Source organism: Phasianus colchicus, chromosome 3 (assembly GCF_987193195.1).
Source record: "Phasianus colchicus chromosome 3, bPhaCol1.hap1.1, whole genome shotgun sequence".
In the NCBI taxonomy this organism is placed as follows: Eukaryota; Metazoa; Chordata; class Aves; order Galliformes; family Phasianidae; genus Phasianus; species Phasianus colchicus.
Window position 1 is genome coordinate 40,095,363 of NC_143438.1, and position 16,620 is coordinate 40,111,982.

Below are 16,620 nucleotides of genomic sequence, written 5' to 3' on the forward strand. Positions count from 1 at the left end.
CTGCCACTTCTATGTCTCTCATTCTGCCTCTTAGGTCAACATTCAAATCAGGATAAAACTCTTGCCAGGATAATCATAGCCTAGAGACTTGCCAATTACCTCAGAAACCATCTTCTGAAAGCATGAGAATTTTGAAAACATTACAACTAACAGAGGCACCATCATATTAATGACTTGAGTAATTTAAGTATGGTCCATATCTTTAGAGTAACTCACTTTTTAAGATTGATGTGGGTTACTATTTCAGTATGTAAAGTGTGTACATGAAGAGAATGAAGCATTCCAGTGATGCTGATACTTTGATACTTTACCAGTAATGCAATATGAGACAGCTGTGAAGTATATTCAAAGCACAACTTTGAACTGAATTTGAAATTTATTCATGAAACACAAGAAGACAAAAACTACTTTGATGGTTGAGTATTTCCCAATAACAAAACAGCATATGAGGAAAATTTGTTGTTTTTTTTTTTTCAAAGTCATTGTCAGAAAAGTCCTTCAACTTTTCCTTTTTCTTTTTTAAATGTTCTAGCCTGGTAACAATTATGCAGAACACAATTATCACACCACATGGGACACAGAAGGAGGAAAAGAAGAGTCATCACTCAGGCCGGCACAGGAGATTTATGTGAACTGCATAACCCTAAGAAATGACAATTAGCTTCTTTCTTGTGAATGAAGTAACCCCTGTTCAGGCCATGTATTTGCTTGTTGGACTTGATTTGTTTTGCACAGGTGAGCTGCAGAAGGTTAAACTGTCTGTCAAGCATGGCCCAGGCTGCCCTGGCCAGACAGCACAGGTACCCAAGCCAGTCAGGGTGCATCTGCATTATGAGACAGTCTGCAGCACTACCGCACCCTTTGATTCATATGTACAAGTGAAGATTATTGGTACTTCTAACATTTAAACATTTTTATCCAGTAGGTGCACTTACAGGTAATAATTTTAGAACAACTAGGCAGAACAAAGCAGTATATGTTTAAATTACATTCATTTCGTTGGAGAAAAAAATGTCTGGCAAGGTGAGAAAGAAAATGTGCTCAACGTTCTCTGTATTCATGACTTTCAAATCTTAAAATTGAGAGCATTATAGAATAAAAAAATGTCCATGATTTTCCGCACAGGAGGTGTTATCACACTGTTGGGCAAACAGTATTATTCAGCTGGCAAAAGCAAATGTATCAGGGATCCTTGAAGTTAGATTTGAAAGCAGAAAGAGAAGCGTGCTGTCTGACAGTGATGTGGTTTACATGCTTCTTTCCACTCATGTCAGTTATTCTGGTGCTCACTATTTGTGATACAGAATAGAAACACAGCCCCCAGCCAACACGTACTCTCACACGCATGCACGCTTATTTTTTTTTTTTCTCTCTCTTGAATGCTCAGGACAAAACAAAACATTAAGACTCTGTTACTGTCAAGTTATATTTAATAATAATTTATTATAGGGTTTAGTTGCACAAAAAATAAATGAGAACATGGAAGATACATGAATAAATGATGCAAAGCAGAAAAAGCACGATTGAGAACATTTACAAAACAATACACATACGTGTGTGGTTGTATGTGTGCATATGTATATATTCTGCTGAAAACTACAAAATGAACCACACAGAAATTGAACAAACAGACAAAATAAAATAAAATAAAAAATCAAACAAACAGAACTAGAAGGCAGACCTGAGAATTAGGATCTACACATCTTTTGGCCTTTTACAAATCTGCCATATTACTGAAGGATGGAATCCCAGTAGATGAAGATGTTACCATGAAAGCTGATAATTATACACGTCTGCATTCCACAAACTGTATGCCTGGCCCACCTATGCCCGATTCCCCTTTTCTTTTGTAGCATTAGTAAAAGTGTGACTGAATATAACTTTCGTTTTGGAAAGGTTTGGGGGAAAGCATCATCAGTCTGCCTACAAAACAGTTGCCGGTTTAACTTGGCTGGCTAAGGAGCATCAACAGGCTGACAGTGAAAAGCAGAAGGTATGTGGCTTTCTCCAATGAAAGCTTTCTTCACGTGCAAAGGAAAACATGAGTCCAGGTTCTTAAGTGGACACAAGACTTCTTTGAACTATTTGAGTGATAATAGTATTGTACAATTATCCTACACTTCAGCTAAAAATCTACAAAGGTAAGCCAGAGTCCTTCAACCTAGCATTGAAGACTTAAATTCTTTTACAATGTCAAACACCATTAGAAAACATCTCATTTTGGTTTTGTGTACTCCTGAACAAGGACACATACACGTTACAAGGGATATATTTTTCCTTTCACTTCTTGAAGGTAATCAGATATATAAATGCTTGCATGTGCAATTGATGAGGATACACAGAACTGTACTATTAATAAGTTGGTTTATTTCCTGAGTTATCATATGTCAAAGCAGTTAATTCTAAGTTGTGCACAGCATTACAAATAAAACCCTGTAGCACTGGGTCGTTTCTTTGATGATTCCATTTATATTAAAATGCCAAAATGGTGATGAACTGAATTGGATTACATTGAAGATCTCAGTTGGAATCCTGACACAGAAATATCCATAGCCGAGAAGTTGCTATTGATTCACTGTAGAGACACTCAAAACATATCCCTACACTGAGGACAGAAAAGAGGGAGAGGTTAAGTACCTGTGATACCAGATTGCTTTTATTATATCTGATAATGCCCTTATTTCTTGCTTCCCTTGGAACTTTTAGCTTGTCTGCATGCATTTTTTTTTTCAAAAGAATTGCTTATTTTTGAGATTTGAGAAACAAAAAAAATCTGTACTGCACATCTTTGCAGATATTTAATCTAGTTTAATTCAAATTCCATAAACATTATACTTCTATCAAGATAGTCCACAGGGAAAATCACATTACACATAACATAATAAGAACAGTATTTTTTTTTTCTCATAAAGCAAACTCAAAACAACAGTTTCATTTTTGTATCATTGTGATATCAGTGAACAGCAGCTGAACATGAGACTGATACAAATAAAAACCAAAAAGAAAACAATTCATACCTCATCGTTATTCTCTGTGGATTAAAAACAAGTGAGTTATGCACAAGAAAGATGTCCAGAAGTGTCAACAGAAATGAGATATTAAATCCCTTTAAAAGCTTTATGAGTCCAGGAGGATAGGACCTAGAAAGAGCCTGTGTGCTGTGAATGAGTATGGATTTTGTAAATAGGCTGTCCTGTGCAGAATAATAAAATCTATTGTAAATTTGTGTATAATTCCAAAATTTCCCATAGATTTGCCTTTCTCTTTTGGAAACTGTTACCTTTTTGGGGGGTAAAATTGATCAACTGTAACTTGGAAATTTCATCTTGAACACTTACTGTGCTATTTAATCCTGTATTACTTGCTCAAATAGTTAAAAGACAGAAAAAAAAATCAAGGAATAAACATGGCATGTCTATGGACAGCAGATAGCTCAGAACGCTATCTCAACTGTCTTATTTGTTGTTTTAAAGCCTTAGAAACTCTACTGAAAGGAAATGAAGATAATAAAGCATTTTTCCATTAAAGAAGAGTGTCTTGAGTCACTGGATAACTACTTTCTGTGCAACAGGAAAATGAACCGATGACATTTTAAGAAAAGGAGAACTAGGCTTCTTTTCCATAATAATAAAAATTCACATTTTGCAATCATGGTTTATGCTGGGTGAAAAGGCAGCTGTTTTAGCCTCGTGTACAAAGGAAAATTCAATTTTTGTTTTTTTTCTAGTGCCTTTTAGATTAATAGAAATATGAAGTCTTTAAAGAGCTTAAACTCATATTATTTTTAAAAAAGAAATCAGAGAAAAAAAAACCCAACAACATTTCAATTCTGTCTCTGAAATAAAACAATCTGAAGTAGACATTTATTATTTTATTTATTTTAAGACAGGCAGTCACCAGACTTTGGATCAATGGGGAGAATACTAAACCCACTGTCTATGAAAGATGGTGCAAGTTAGAACAGGAAGATACTACATCACCTCTAGTTATCATATCTTCCTTTCTTTATCTCAAATATGTCCCTATGTACTGAAGAGCTTCCCTGACCCTGACTGTTCTGCTTGTCTTTTCATCTTCCTTGGCTGCGCATCTTCAGATTAAATGTACCAGTTAGGAAACTGTTTGCTACAAGGACTGGATCCAATGAGGAATGGGAGAATATCCTACAAACTCCCACTTCAGGAAGAGTAGTCAAACACTTAATCCTCTATCCAATCCCACCTGCCCATAATTTCCAGGCACCTTTTCCATGAGGATCCTTAAGTTTTGTAATGACTGTCAGAAATAATTAGTTTTAACAAATGTGCTACACTAGCAAACCAACCACCTGCTCTTTGGATTTTGGTTTAATCATAGGTAGGTGGCTGCTTACTCTTGAAAGATTCAAATAAGGAAACAGACTTCAGAAAAAGAAAAGATTTCAAAGGACTGATCTCAGTATCAGATTGATTTCTGTGTGTGTGTGTGTGTGTGTGTGTGTGTATGTGTGTGTAACCATAAAGAAGACCTTTGGGATTCAGGGCTCTGTTTATTTTCTTTTTTTTTTTCTACATATCATGTCCCTCTAAACCTTCTGTGTCACTGAGCTATGTAAAAGTTCAAATCAATGATACTTATTTACACCAGCTAACCCCAGCACAAGTGGAAGAAGGCTTATTTCCTTTAAAGTCCAAATACTCAATAGAAGTTAATCCTCTAAACAGCTCTGTACGTCTGATACTAAGGGTTAGTTCCAAATCCTGCCTGCAAGACAGGCTGGAGACTCCAGGAGTAGAAACTACACACCAGGTTCACAGACTGCATTACTTAATGTGTAAGTACAGCAATTCAACAGACATTTCAAATGCTCACACATTCTGGAGGAACTGGGCTAGAGCACAGGACTACTGAGAAAAAGATGCGTCTCCACGGGTATGCCATGCTGGGATGTGATGTCAGAGTACATGTAGGGGGTCAGGGTGGCCACTTTCCCTTTAACATCTAGTATCAAGGGTCACACTCTGAGGCTACAGACACAGTGGTCTTCAAAGAACTAAGACTGATTGGGCTTTTCACTGGTAAATGACATCCCAGATGTTTCTGCCACCGTAGTTGCTTCATACAGTCTTCTGCATACCCAATCAGCCAGGGAATGAAAGACCTTAGCTAAAAGTCCCTACTGTAGGCTGAAGCAGACACATCCCATCCTACTCTCCCACTTGAAGCTGGGCTCCTGTACTGAAACAACTCATGCTTTAAGAACTAAGAAGAAGAGCCAGGAGTGGGTTCACAGGACTCAGTAGGGTGGGGTGCTCCTCCAGCAAGAACATTCTCATTTTTGCTTTCTCCCATAATGCTTTGTTTTCTCCATTCTAGTCCTTTCTTACAGAATAATGACTGATGAGAAAAGGGTGAGAACATGGATACCATAGAACAAATACATAGGAAGTTTGTGAATACTTCCTTTGAAATAAGAGAGCTTCAGGTTTATCAAGATACCATCAGCTGTGTGAGACTGAGAAGCTGCTGGAGCAGACTGTGCCATGCCACTGTGTCACTGCTCTGATGAATTACAAAGGTGGAGTTTTACCTTACCACCTGTGCCTGGGACATAAGAGTCAAGCTAGAAACTACAAAGGAAATATAGAAATTTATAGCAAGTTTAAAAAACTAGTATTTATTAGCTCCACATCAACACTGTTAGCCAGTGCAGTTAGATAAAATAGCTAAAATAAATTTCTAGCTCTGTCTGACATTTTTCTTGTAATTTTATGCTTACTTAAAACAATAATTATGTAGTTTTAGAAAAAAAGTATTTTGGTGATTTTGATGGGGATTTATCACTTTTCTTAACAGTTTACTTAATTACAATGTTACAGCAAGTAAATCATTGATCTTATGAAGCAGTAAGTTTTCTAACATGATTTAAATGATAAACAGCTTATCATACCAAGATAGTCATATAAATAATATAAATACACAGCATCTTTTTCTTTTTATCTTTCTCTGAAAAAACAAACTGTCTGAAGCAGACATCTATTAGTTCATTCTAAATTTCCACAACTTACACAGAAATCAAATTAAGGGAGGACTTCTCTCACAGAACTTTGTTGAATTATAATTGGAAACGTAAATGGGAACACCCGCGTACATATTTTTAGGCAAACTAAATGCAAACACTGCTGCTATTATCGCAAATCTGATCAGTTCTCAAATACTCTTAAGTCATATTTTTAGCAATATCTGGCTGCAGAATTGTATACTCACAATTATGATGCATTGTGCATATCTTTCAAGCACTAGATTACATAATACACTTTAGCTGGGCTCTTGGCTCTTCTAGCCCTGCTAGGGAAAATGAACTGAGTGCTTCTAAGCCTATTGCATAGAGCATCATAGAGCTGTGAGTTGCATTAAACACAAAATACTGTTCCCAGCTTTAATAAAACCACAAGTTGAATGTTCTGGAAAGCTGTCCTGCACTCAACATGACCCACTGCTTTGTGCTGAAATTCTACTAAATTCTCCCAGTCTTTTTAAAGGTTTCAGCATTGTTTTTAATTATTTCTATTTTTTGTTGGTTTCTTATTTTATTCCTATAATTTTCATTAGATTTCAGAACCTGTCTTTCTAAAATAGCGTTTTTCAAAGAAGGAAAAAACCTCAAAGCTGTGAAAAAGAGTAAGTATATGTCATATTTGAGTAGAAAATCAGATTTTTTCTCTGTTGTCTGATTTTCACTTGTAACCATCTTAAATCAGTTTAACTTACAAAAGACAGTCCTAGAACATAAATATATCCTGTCACAGCCTGTCATCTACAGAAACTCAAGAAATGCAACAATTAACATCAATGAGGACAGCTCTATTTTAGATATAGGAGTCACAATGAGAATAAATGTTTAACTGAAACCTTTAGTTTTGTTATTGGTATCAAATTGCCAAGTCAGTGGATTGATTTTGTGCTGTTTTCAATGTGTGCTGCAGTCGTGCTGTCATACAATCATAAGAAGATTGAAAACAACACGCAGCCCATACTAAAAACAAGGGTTAAGTTCAGTCATGTCAAATACTATTAGAGAAAAAAACACATTACTGTGAAATGCATCCATTCTCTTGACAATCTTAGGACTGTAAGAACAGAATGAGGTAAATCTGTTGAACCTCATGAGGATTTCTGTACTCAAGGAAAAAAATGAAACCTTATCTCCTCTTTTCATTGGATTTAAAAAATTAACTCCTTCATCTTAAACAGCATATTGGATTTTGAGTTTTCATTTACTTAAAAAGGAATTTTCTTCTCCATTACAACTTGCAACATTCATATCAATATTGACATTTTAAAATGTTTTAATTGTAATTCATCATGCTTAAATGTTACTTCCTTTTATATCCGTTTTAACCATATCCATAAAAATCCATCAAACTGTGTATGCATGTGAAGATGCTAAAAGAATATTAGTAGAGTGGAACCTCCATTTTCTTTAGGAGAAACCCTTCACCTCTGGATTGTAATATTTATGCTTCAAAGCACCTGTCATTTTAATAGTTGCTGAATACATAGCAGCTTCACCTGTCACTTTTCACTGTCTTGTAAGGGCACGGGAATGGACAGACGTCCAGTTGCAAAAACCAGTTTGACAGTGTCCTTGGACTTTTATTTCACCATGTGCTTGCATGTTTCCAGGATAACAGATATTTAGAATATCACGAACAAACACAGATTACAAGACTTTGCATTTTCAGAACTAATATATCAAACCTCCTACCCTTTGATTTTAAAGTTTTGCCACATCAGTGGTGTGCACAGTTATTGCATTCTGCTAACAAAGCACAGTCATTAGTGGGGAAAAGTAAAAGGTTCTAATACATACAAGTTGTGAAACAAGTTTGTTTGGAAAGAGTCACAAATATTTGGATGACGTATGGAAAAATGAAATGTTCCAGTGCTGTTGGATCTGTTCCTATAATCAAGGAACTTTTCACACTTTCTCCACAACTGCTCTGTATGTGGATAAAAGCCACGTGTATTTATTTTCAGCAGGTATAAAAGGAGATAAATACACTGATGTTATACCCTAAAAGACAGATTAATTGGAACACATTCCTCATTTCTTTTGAGGAAGAAACAGTAGTAAATAAATAACACTATATTTCATGCTAGAAAGCACAGCCATTTAAGAGACTTATATTTTGTCATGGAAAACCATCCTGCAGTTTCCAGGTTACCAATTGAAAATTAATGAATGTGGCTGGTGAGCTAAGTCTTAGTAGAGGTTTATATGGTTTATATGCTACAGGCTGATGATTTTTTTCTAGAGATCAAATAGCTCAAAAATCACTACTCCTCATGATATTGCCTAGTACACTAGAGATCAAGAGTTGAACAAGCATGAAGTTCATTCCTTTCCTGATAAATGCAATAGAGAGATCTGACTAATGTTTTTTTTTTTTTTCTGTTTGCCATGAACAGGTGAGGGTTTTCACAGTCTGCCTGCACCTAGCAACTCCTAAATAAGTGGGTGCCACAGGCTCTATGCATGCTATACATTATTGCAGGCTGTATGCATGCTAAAAATTATTGCTATAGAGAGCACTTCAAAAGATTTCTGACCTCAAGTAATTACAGCCCCTCTTTCAGCAAAGTCTTATAAGTTTAGAACAAGTCTTGATTAGAGATGTGTTTCGTACTCCCCATAAGGATTTCTATTCACTTGTGAAATGAAGTATTTTCTCAAAATTCTTTGACGTTACCGAAACAGACCTGACAAAACAAAAGAGAGCTCTTGTTGTTTCCTAACAAACTTCTTTGGTTTGTCGATATGTTTCCAAACTTTATTTGCTAGCTTTAGGGGAAAAAAAAAAAAGAATTCTGCATAAGCTGGTTACATGTGAGGACCTGCAATCAGAGTCCATCACAGAAAGCAGAGCCTGAACAGCTCTCTTCAGTAAGGCAGAAAACTCCATGTTGTAAGACATTCTTGTTTCTTATTCTTCTACATCAGTAGGCAAATTTAATCCAATAGATCATACTCACAAATGATTGAAACTATTAATAATAAAATGTAGCCATTTAAGAAATGTGGCTATTCAAGTACCTTAGCAATATTTTATGATTTATTACCAGGCTCCTTCAATTTCTCCTTTCCTACATCAAGTGACTTCAAAATCAAAAGTACTAGTATGCATCAATCCATGATAGTCAGTTAAGAGGAACTGGTAACTATATTTAGCAATGCTGTGTATTGTTTATAGGGATGAATGCATTCATAGTAAAGGCCTTTTAAAAAAAGTTATACGTACAGCTATTTCTTTTTCACATTTCCTCAGAACTGGAATGAAAACAATTGCCTTACTTAACATTTTGTACTGTACTAAGTTCCTTTTTTGCCAGTTGTACCTGGCTACCACTGAAGACATGTTGTTACTCTCCTGTTCCTTTCAGCTCACTGGCTGAAAACAGAGAGCTCCTCTTGGGTCAGGAGAGAACGTATTACCCGTGTGCCTTGCACATGAGGACAGCCGAGACTTGAACAGGAGCCAGTAGGACCCCTGGGCCTGTCTATAGCCTCTTGTAATCTCTAGGCAGGCAGCTCTACCACGTGTGCCAAAAGAGAGCTTTCCTTCTGGCGGAACCACTAGGAGCTGTCCAAAGTTGTCTCAGTGGGGAATCACTTAGGTTATCGACAGGCATATGGCAGGAATCTAAGTGATTCCATGAAAACAATTTTCTGGCAAACTGTTGGCCTAGTGCCTGCATGCTTCTTATGAAGCTTTCCTGAGGAACAATTTTGGAAGCTGGACAAATACACATGTTACAATGGTATCATCTGCTGTTCTGGAGTGGCACTAATAGCAAATGCCACTAGACTCAATACCTTTGTGCTTCAGGTACCCAGTTTTCTTTGACTGTATTGCAGTATGTTGTGAAGTTGTATTCTTATCTTCAATTTCCAGTGTGCTTGTGCTTACTGTCTGTGAGAAATAGGTTCTGAAGAAGTCAGCTTTTCTTCTGTTGATAGCATTCTTGAGTTCACCCCGGAGTTCATTTTCTGTCTGTTGCTACTAGAGGAAATATCATAGATATTTATAAACATATGAATTGAGAGGACAGTTGCATAATGTAATGAAAGGAAAATATTTAGTAGAACTCCTTTATGTGGCCAATGCAATCAATAAATATTTTTTGAAATAGCATCTACATTTTCACTAACGAGACAATATTCAGGCTCTATAGAGGAAGACAAAATCACCTATGAGAGCTGGGAACCATTTTGCAGACAATGGAAAGTATGCACTATATAGATCTGATGTTGTTATCCAAACAGAGCTAAAGCACTAGCTTTAGGATTTAGATTCTGAAAGTATACGGATACTGGGTCTGCAAAGGAGTTCTGATAGCAATCCTATTTTGCCTTTTTCCTTTTTTGGGGCTATGGAAAATATAATAGTATTAAATGACTGGTATTCTAGTCACAAAGGAAAATTTTTGCATGGATATGGCATAAAAAACTGCAGTAGATACTGGAAATGTAATCTAAGGAATTTTAAAGAAAATAAACATTTTTAGGGCAAGTGAAAGAATCACAGTTGAGTAGAAATGAAAAGAATTGGCCAGTTCCTCAAAAGGCATATATTTGGCAAAGGTTGCTTGATTAACAGAATTATGCCAGCATTATATCCTTTGTATGACATTTTGCACGTAACATTGTAAACTGGATTTTTTTCCAAAGCAAAATGTCAACAAAAATTTTCTTAAATTAGAGTGTGAATGAAACTTCCTTGATGGGTAAAGCTCAGGGAGCACCACAGGTGTAGCTCCCTGACAGCGTGGGAGAGGAGTTTTTCATTTTATTTCATCAAAATATTCTCTGTAGGGAGCCATTCTATTCCTGAGTATGGCAGCACTGTGAGAAGGAGAAGAGGTAGTGAATGAGACAGGAAAAGAGAGGAAAAATAAATAAAGTTGATTGTGGTGGGGTAGAAGTGTTTCATTCAAGCGGATCACAAAGCCTTTTTATTCAGCAGCTGTTCACTGAGGTGTAGAAAGCTGTAAGTCTGCAAAGTCTCTTAGTCTGTAAAATGGTTGGAGAAAAGCTGGACATACTGTATCAGTAAAAGTTTAATCAAAAGCAGAAGTTTCTTTTGTACTTTTTAATACATATATATATGTGTGTATATATAAAACAACCTGACAGCACTTTTTCAGTTAAATTATAGTACATAAAACTGATCTTTTAATTGGAATAGAGTATGTGTCTCATCCTTTATATGCTTCCTTGACATGTCCTGAGAAACAACTAATGAAAATAATTCCTCTAGTAATCATGGCAATCAGTTTCATACTGAGAACAGAACGCAAGGCCTGCTCAAAATTAAGAGAGCTGATTTTTCTCCCCACATTTTCAGACATTTCAGGGCATCGTGAGAAGTACATAAATATTTGATATCACCCACAAAAATCTAAATATTCATGATAGACAAAACTGTTCCCCACCTACAGGTATGCCTTCCAACTTATTTGCTCATTACCAATTACAAACACACCTACTACAGTTCACTTTTGAAAGACATCTTCCCAAGACAGAAAATTTCCATTGAGATGTACTCATCATCCTTTTCAAAGTAAACTGATGCATATATCAGTTCATACAAGGTACAATGTGCATCTAAATCAGAAATCTAAGAAGGAAACAGAGAAAACCAAAGAAAGGCTGACCAGAGAGACAAGACCAGAGCTCAGCTTCTGTACCATGTCTGGCCCAGTCATGGAACAGGAGATCACCAGCCAGGGAGGCAGCCCAGGTTTATTTGCTTGAAGAACAGGGTTTTTTTTGCTTTTTAAAGTTATGCTTGCAGGCACTGTTACTTAAATAATTTGCAAATGGTAAAACTTCTTAGCAGTTCTAAGGTCAAGACTTTGCTGCTCTCCTGAACACTTACAGTTCTTAAGGGCATTCAGGAGACGTATGCTCACATTAGGATAAACAGAATTTATGCCCCAGGAATTTAAAAAAGTTAACATATGCAATAGGCAATAACTTTATCTTAGTACATCAAGTTATATTCTCAACAAACAGCATTGGTCTGCCTCCAGTATCTATTGGAGGCTGACTCAAAAACCACCTGGCCCTCTACGCCAATCAGCGAACCTGCTTGGCTCTAAAGGCAATGCCTGCAGTGCTTATGCTGCTTGTTTAACTGGCAACATTTCACTGAATCCAGCTGGAGTCAGTGGGCTACAGCAAGGACCTAAACATGTCACCAGTGAGGATGGGCTGACCTGCTGATGGAGATGGGTAGGAAGACCCTGATGTCAAATGCACATCGTGACAGAGCCCCGTGACAGGGCCTTCTCTGGTCATGCAGAAACCTTCACACCAACACAGTTTCATTTGTTTCAACCACTTTCTTACAACACAAATGCTTGCCCTCACCCCCCGCCCCCCTCCCCCCATCACCTCTGTCCTAAACATATTGACAGAAGGAATGGCAAAACAAATAAATAAAGACTTAGCCTCTGCTTCAGGGAAGCTGCCTCTCCAGGTTCCCATCTTCATGGTGGCCGGGCTGGAGCTGGTAGGCCTCAGTTTTCATGGCAATTGTGGGTGTGGAGGGTGCACACTGTTCCCTGGCCCTGGCAGCAGGCTCCAGGCTAGACTGTCTCTCTCGGCTGGCTGCCCCCGGCTGTCATTGCACGAGGCCTGAGCCATAGCTGAAGGTGTAGCTGCTGGCCAGCGAAAGGGACTGCTGGTGCTCCTCACCCTGCTCTGAGGGGTAGCTGGGAAACGTCTGTGCCCGAGACACCTTCGTTGAGCCCAGGCTATGACCTGTGGGGAGTATGAAAGATGTATCAGAGAGGCAAGCCAAGGCTCAGTGCTCAGGTTCACCTTGCAAAGCAGGACTGGGATGCCCCAACACGAAGCCATGGTGCTCTGTGTGTCTTCTGCTGCTTCTGGTGGTGCCATGGTGCCCTGGGAGCAGACCTATCCGATTGGTGCTGGAAAGGAGGGTTTCGGCAGCTCCTGTATTACGTGTGGGCAACAGATGACCAGATGAGGCAGGAGATCCCCACACCCAACACAGATGTTATTTAGGCTCAGATTTTATTTTCAAGTTGCAGAATATCATATCTATATATTTTGTACTTTACAAAACTCAGGTATATTTCTTAGTTAAAGCTGATGCAGAACTAATGCACTTATTTTTCTGAAGCTCTGCTTAAGTGGTAGAAGTTAAGTGGAAATGGAATATGCTCATACTGCAGAAGACTAGTTGATAAAAGGCTACGTGAGATCTTTTCTCAGTTAGATTTGAGAATTTCACTTAATCATGGCTTGTTTGCTCACAGTCACGGAGATAGAGAATCATTTGTGAAAAGACATTAAAGAGCAAATGATATCAAAAATTAGAAGCTTACTTCTATGACGATTCTTTGTTCAAAATTCCCTCTTGAAACTGAGATTTAATTAGTAGCTAAGCATTACATTCCATTCAGGATGCATCTTTATGCAAAGTATATTCTCCATATTTTGAAAACATATATTTAAGTTTCTAATCAAAATTGTTTAAGAAATTGCTTTCTAAAACATTCTTTAATACATGTATTATATGTTGGAAAACAAAATACTATTTTTCTCTTGAGCACAAACTAGTAAAGAACGACTTTAACAGGGTGTACACTTGTACACTGAAGAATTCAGCTGATGTTGAAAGGTTCTAAAACAACTAGCAATTTTCTAGAATGCCGTAGTAGCACTCGTATTAAGAATACTGTTGACCAGACTTGGCAAAACTTTGTCATAAATGTTGTATCTGGAAAAGTTTGCCTAAAAGAAGTTACTGACTGCCTCATGAGAAAAAATCACAGTTCCACTAAATATGAGTCTATACAAACAATGATAGGACCAAGAGAGAAATAAAAAACTAAATTAAAAACAGAATAAAACATACATTTAGTGACACTGGAGACAAATAAAACAACAGATGTAATTCCCAACAGCATGGTAATGGTCATAAAATCCCTTTCATAATATGACCAAGAAGAATGAATTTTGTATGTGTATTTTTACTGTTCACTGGGTAGGCATTCGCTATCAAAACTTGACTGATAAATGAAGTTTAAACATTTCTGCTTCAAGAATCTTTTGCATCAAACTGAATTAAAATGTTTGGTGACTGTGAGATCTGACCTACAAAGCAAAAGTACTGAAGAGTCTGTTAATACATTGACAGTAGTCTTAAATGCTGTGTTTTGAGCAATTTTAAACTATTATATTAAGAAAAGCCTTCATACTTTTTTCATTTGAAACTTGCAGCAAAATTCCTTTTAACTTTTTTTTAAAAAAAAAATTAATTCAAACTGAAATATTAAGAAGCATGACAATTGGTTTTAAGCTCGTGAATCAAATCTGGCATTTTTCCTTCTCAGGGAGTAAAATCATGCTTTCTTTTTGCTGGAATAATATATTTTTAAATAGTGAACTGTTGATCCATGTGAATGGCTATGGATTTTTTTTTTTTTTAATACAAGATAAATATAATATCCTGAAGTGACAATTTCCTTCAGTCTCTTTCTATATCTTTCCCAAAAAATGTAGAAGAAAAAAATCAATCCTTGTGACAGTAAGCAGAAGTAGACACTAGTTACTCAATCGAGTTCCTAAACTTAGGCCGTATAGCTTCTTTTTAATTCCCTGCTGTAGAATAGTGAAGTTTTAGTATAGTGATGAACTGTTCTGCTGCTAAACTCATTTCTAGATAAGGTATTAAGGCAGTCTTTTAGATTACTGAAGATAAATTTGAACCTATTAAGGTTAAAAAGGAAATTGAATTCAGGTCCTCCATTTCTTGGATGTACACCTCAGCTGCTAGCACATCCCTGTACTGTTCTTAAAAGAAATTTTTCAGCTGCTAAGTCTCACAACAGGACTCATTTTAGCCATTCTATAACTAAAGGGGCTGATAAGGATTATGGGTTCTCCCCTGATTGCTAGGATATGTAAGCAGAGATAAAGACAGTCACAGATCCAAAAGATTAAAAGACACACTCAACAGAGCCAAAAGATTTAAGACACTAGGTGTGGGCTCAAGCCAAACCTAAGACCACAAAGTGGAAATAATTATGGAGTGGAAATTATTTCCACTTTGTGGAAATAATAATTAAAATAACAGAATACATCAGTTCAAAGAGACACAAGAAAGCTATGGGTAATAGAGAATTTTTGGCTTTTGGAAAGAACAGTTCTATGCAAAATGTTTACTTTTATCTCATTATTTTTTAAAAAACTATATTATGACATTTAAATAAAATTATTAAAAAAATAAAAAAGGTATTTCAAATTGGCTTATGTAACATTCCAAAAATCAGAACCTTTCAATAAAATTTATTTAGTGTATCCTAATTCAAAATTATAATAAATTCTTTTATCTGCATTATTACCGAAGACTATGTATATATCTGATAACTGACAGTTGATCAACCTTATGGAACCTTGGCCATTGCAAAGTCTCCACATTTATGTTTTATGTCAGCAGTAAGAACTGTGAAAGTAAATAGAAAAAGTTTTGCAGTAAAGAATTCTAATTCCAGTTTTCTAAGCTTCCTGCTTGAATAATATTTTATGTGTCATTTTGGGGGGCTTAACAGGTTAAGAGGGAGGAAGGAGGACTCTTTTTGAGGATTTTGTAGCTCTCTGGTTCCACAGCTGTTTTCAGGAATACAAAACTAACTCTTCTCTACAATTCTTCTGAAGTCAGCATAAGAGAAATTTGATTACCGCACACTTTGTGACCTGAAGACACCAGCAGAATTGGGTAACCTTTTTCCTGTGACTTACGTATGAAATGTATTTTTGTTTCTGTTCTAGGACAGGACCTTGGTAAGTAATATTCAGTCTACTTCATCCCTTATTTAAACTTACTCTCAGGATCATAGAATGCAATGAAGCTGTTGTCCAAAGCAATTAAGTATGAATGATTCATAAAGATAATTTAATGTAACCTGGAAAATTACAGCAAAATTAGATTTTCCCTGATCTTAATAATGTTGGAAGCAGAGGCAGTGTATACCAGGATCTTATTTCATGACATAGTGCTTATTTATAACAATTCTTCAGAGGAAAAACCCGATGGTTTCCTAGTAACAGCAGTGATTGATGTACATACAAGTAGATCGATCACTACTTCTAAGAGAAAACTTGCAGTACTCAGCTAAATTAAAAGAAAAAAAAAAAAGAGATGCAGGGATAAACTATAAAAGCTCCCTTACTGCTGCTTTTGGGAAGACATTTCTCTCTCTTTCTGGGATTCAGAATTCAAATTCTTCTACAAAAAGCAGGTGCCAAACCTCTTTCTTTCCTAAAGCAAAAAAAGGTCACACTTCTTTACAAATGCAAGAATTCAAGAAACTCTCTCATCTGATGTTCTCTGGTTAGAGCACTCAACTATGATGTACAACTCCTGTGTTAAATTCCCCTCTGGGTAGGATTTGACATTACATTTTCTATAGTGGAAAAATCAGCTGAAAATGTTCCCTTCCTCCTCCTCTTTGCCCACAGCAGTTGCTCAGTTGTGCCACTGCGACTGTCTGAAAGGCTCCTTTGTAAAATAAAGTACTTTGGTCATCTAGCCTGCAAGAGAG

The 16,620-nt window shown here is 36.6% G+C and overlaps 2 protein-coding genes across 7 annotated transcripts in view; one reads left to right on the forward strand and one right to left on the reverse strand.

Moving 5' to 3' along the window:
- Positions 1 to 3,530, forward strand: part of CD226 (CD226 molecule) — a 31,120-nt gene extending 27,590 nt beyond the window's left edge. For 3 of the 5 annotated variants that reach the window (XM_090137323.1, XM_031589019.2, XM_031589020.2), the window contains exon 6: positions 533 to 3,530. In XM_090137323.1, coding sequence (XP_089993449.1) covers positions 533 to 661 — 129 coding nt within the window. In that variant the 3' untranslated portion in view covers positions 662 to 3,530. The remainder of the gene's footprint in view (positions 1 to 532) is intronic. The other 2 variants (XR_016465089.1, XR_016465090.1) reach the window with 2 other exon arrangements.
- Positions 3,531 to 3,629: 99 nt separating this feature from the next.
- DOK6 (docking protein 6) overlaps positions 3,630 to 16,620 on the reverse strand; it is a 243,486-nt gene continuing 230,495 nt past the window's right edge. The window contains exons 8-9 of one of the 2 annotated variants that reach the window (XR_016465091.1): positions 9,857 to 12,808; positions 3,630 to 8,742 (exon numbers count right to left, since the gene is read on the reverse strand). Coding sequence is in view for 1 of the 2 variants with exons in the window: in XM_031589021.2 (XP_031444881.1) it covers positions 12,669 to 12,808 (140 nt within the window). In the remaining variant the exon portion in view is untranslated. Of the gene's footprint in view, positions 12,809 to 16,620 lie in introns of both variants that reach the window. The other variant, XM_031589021.2, reaches the window with a different exon arrangement.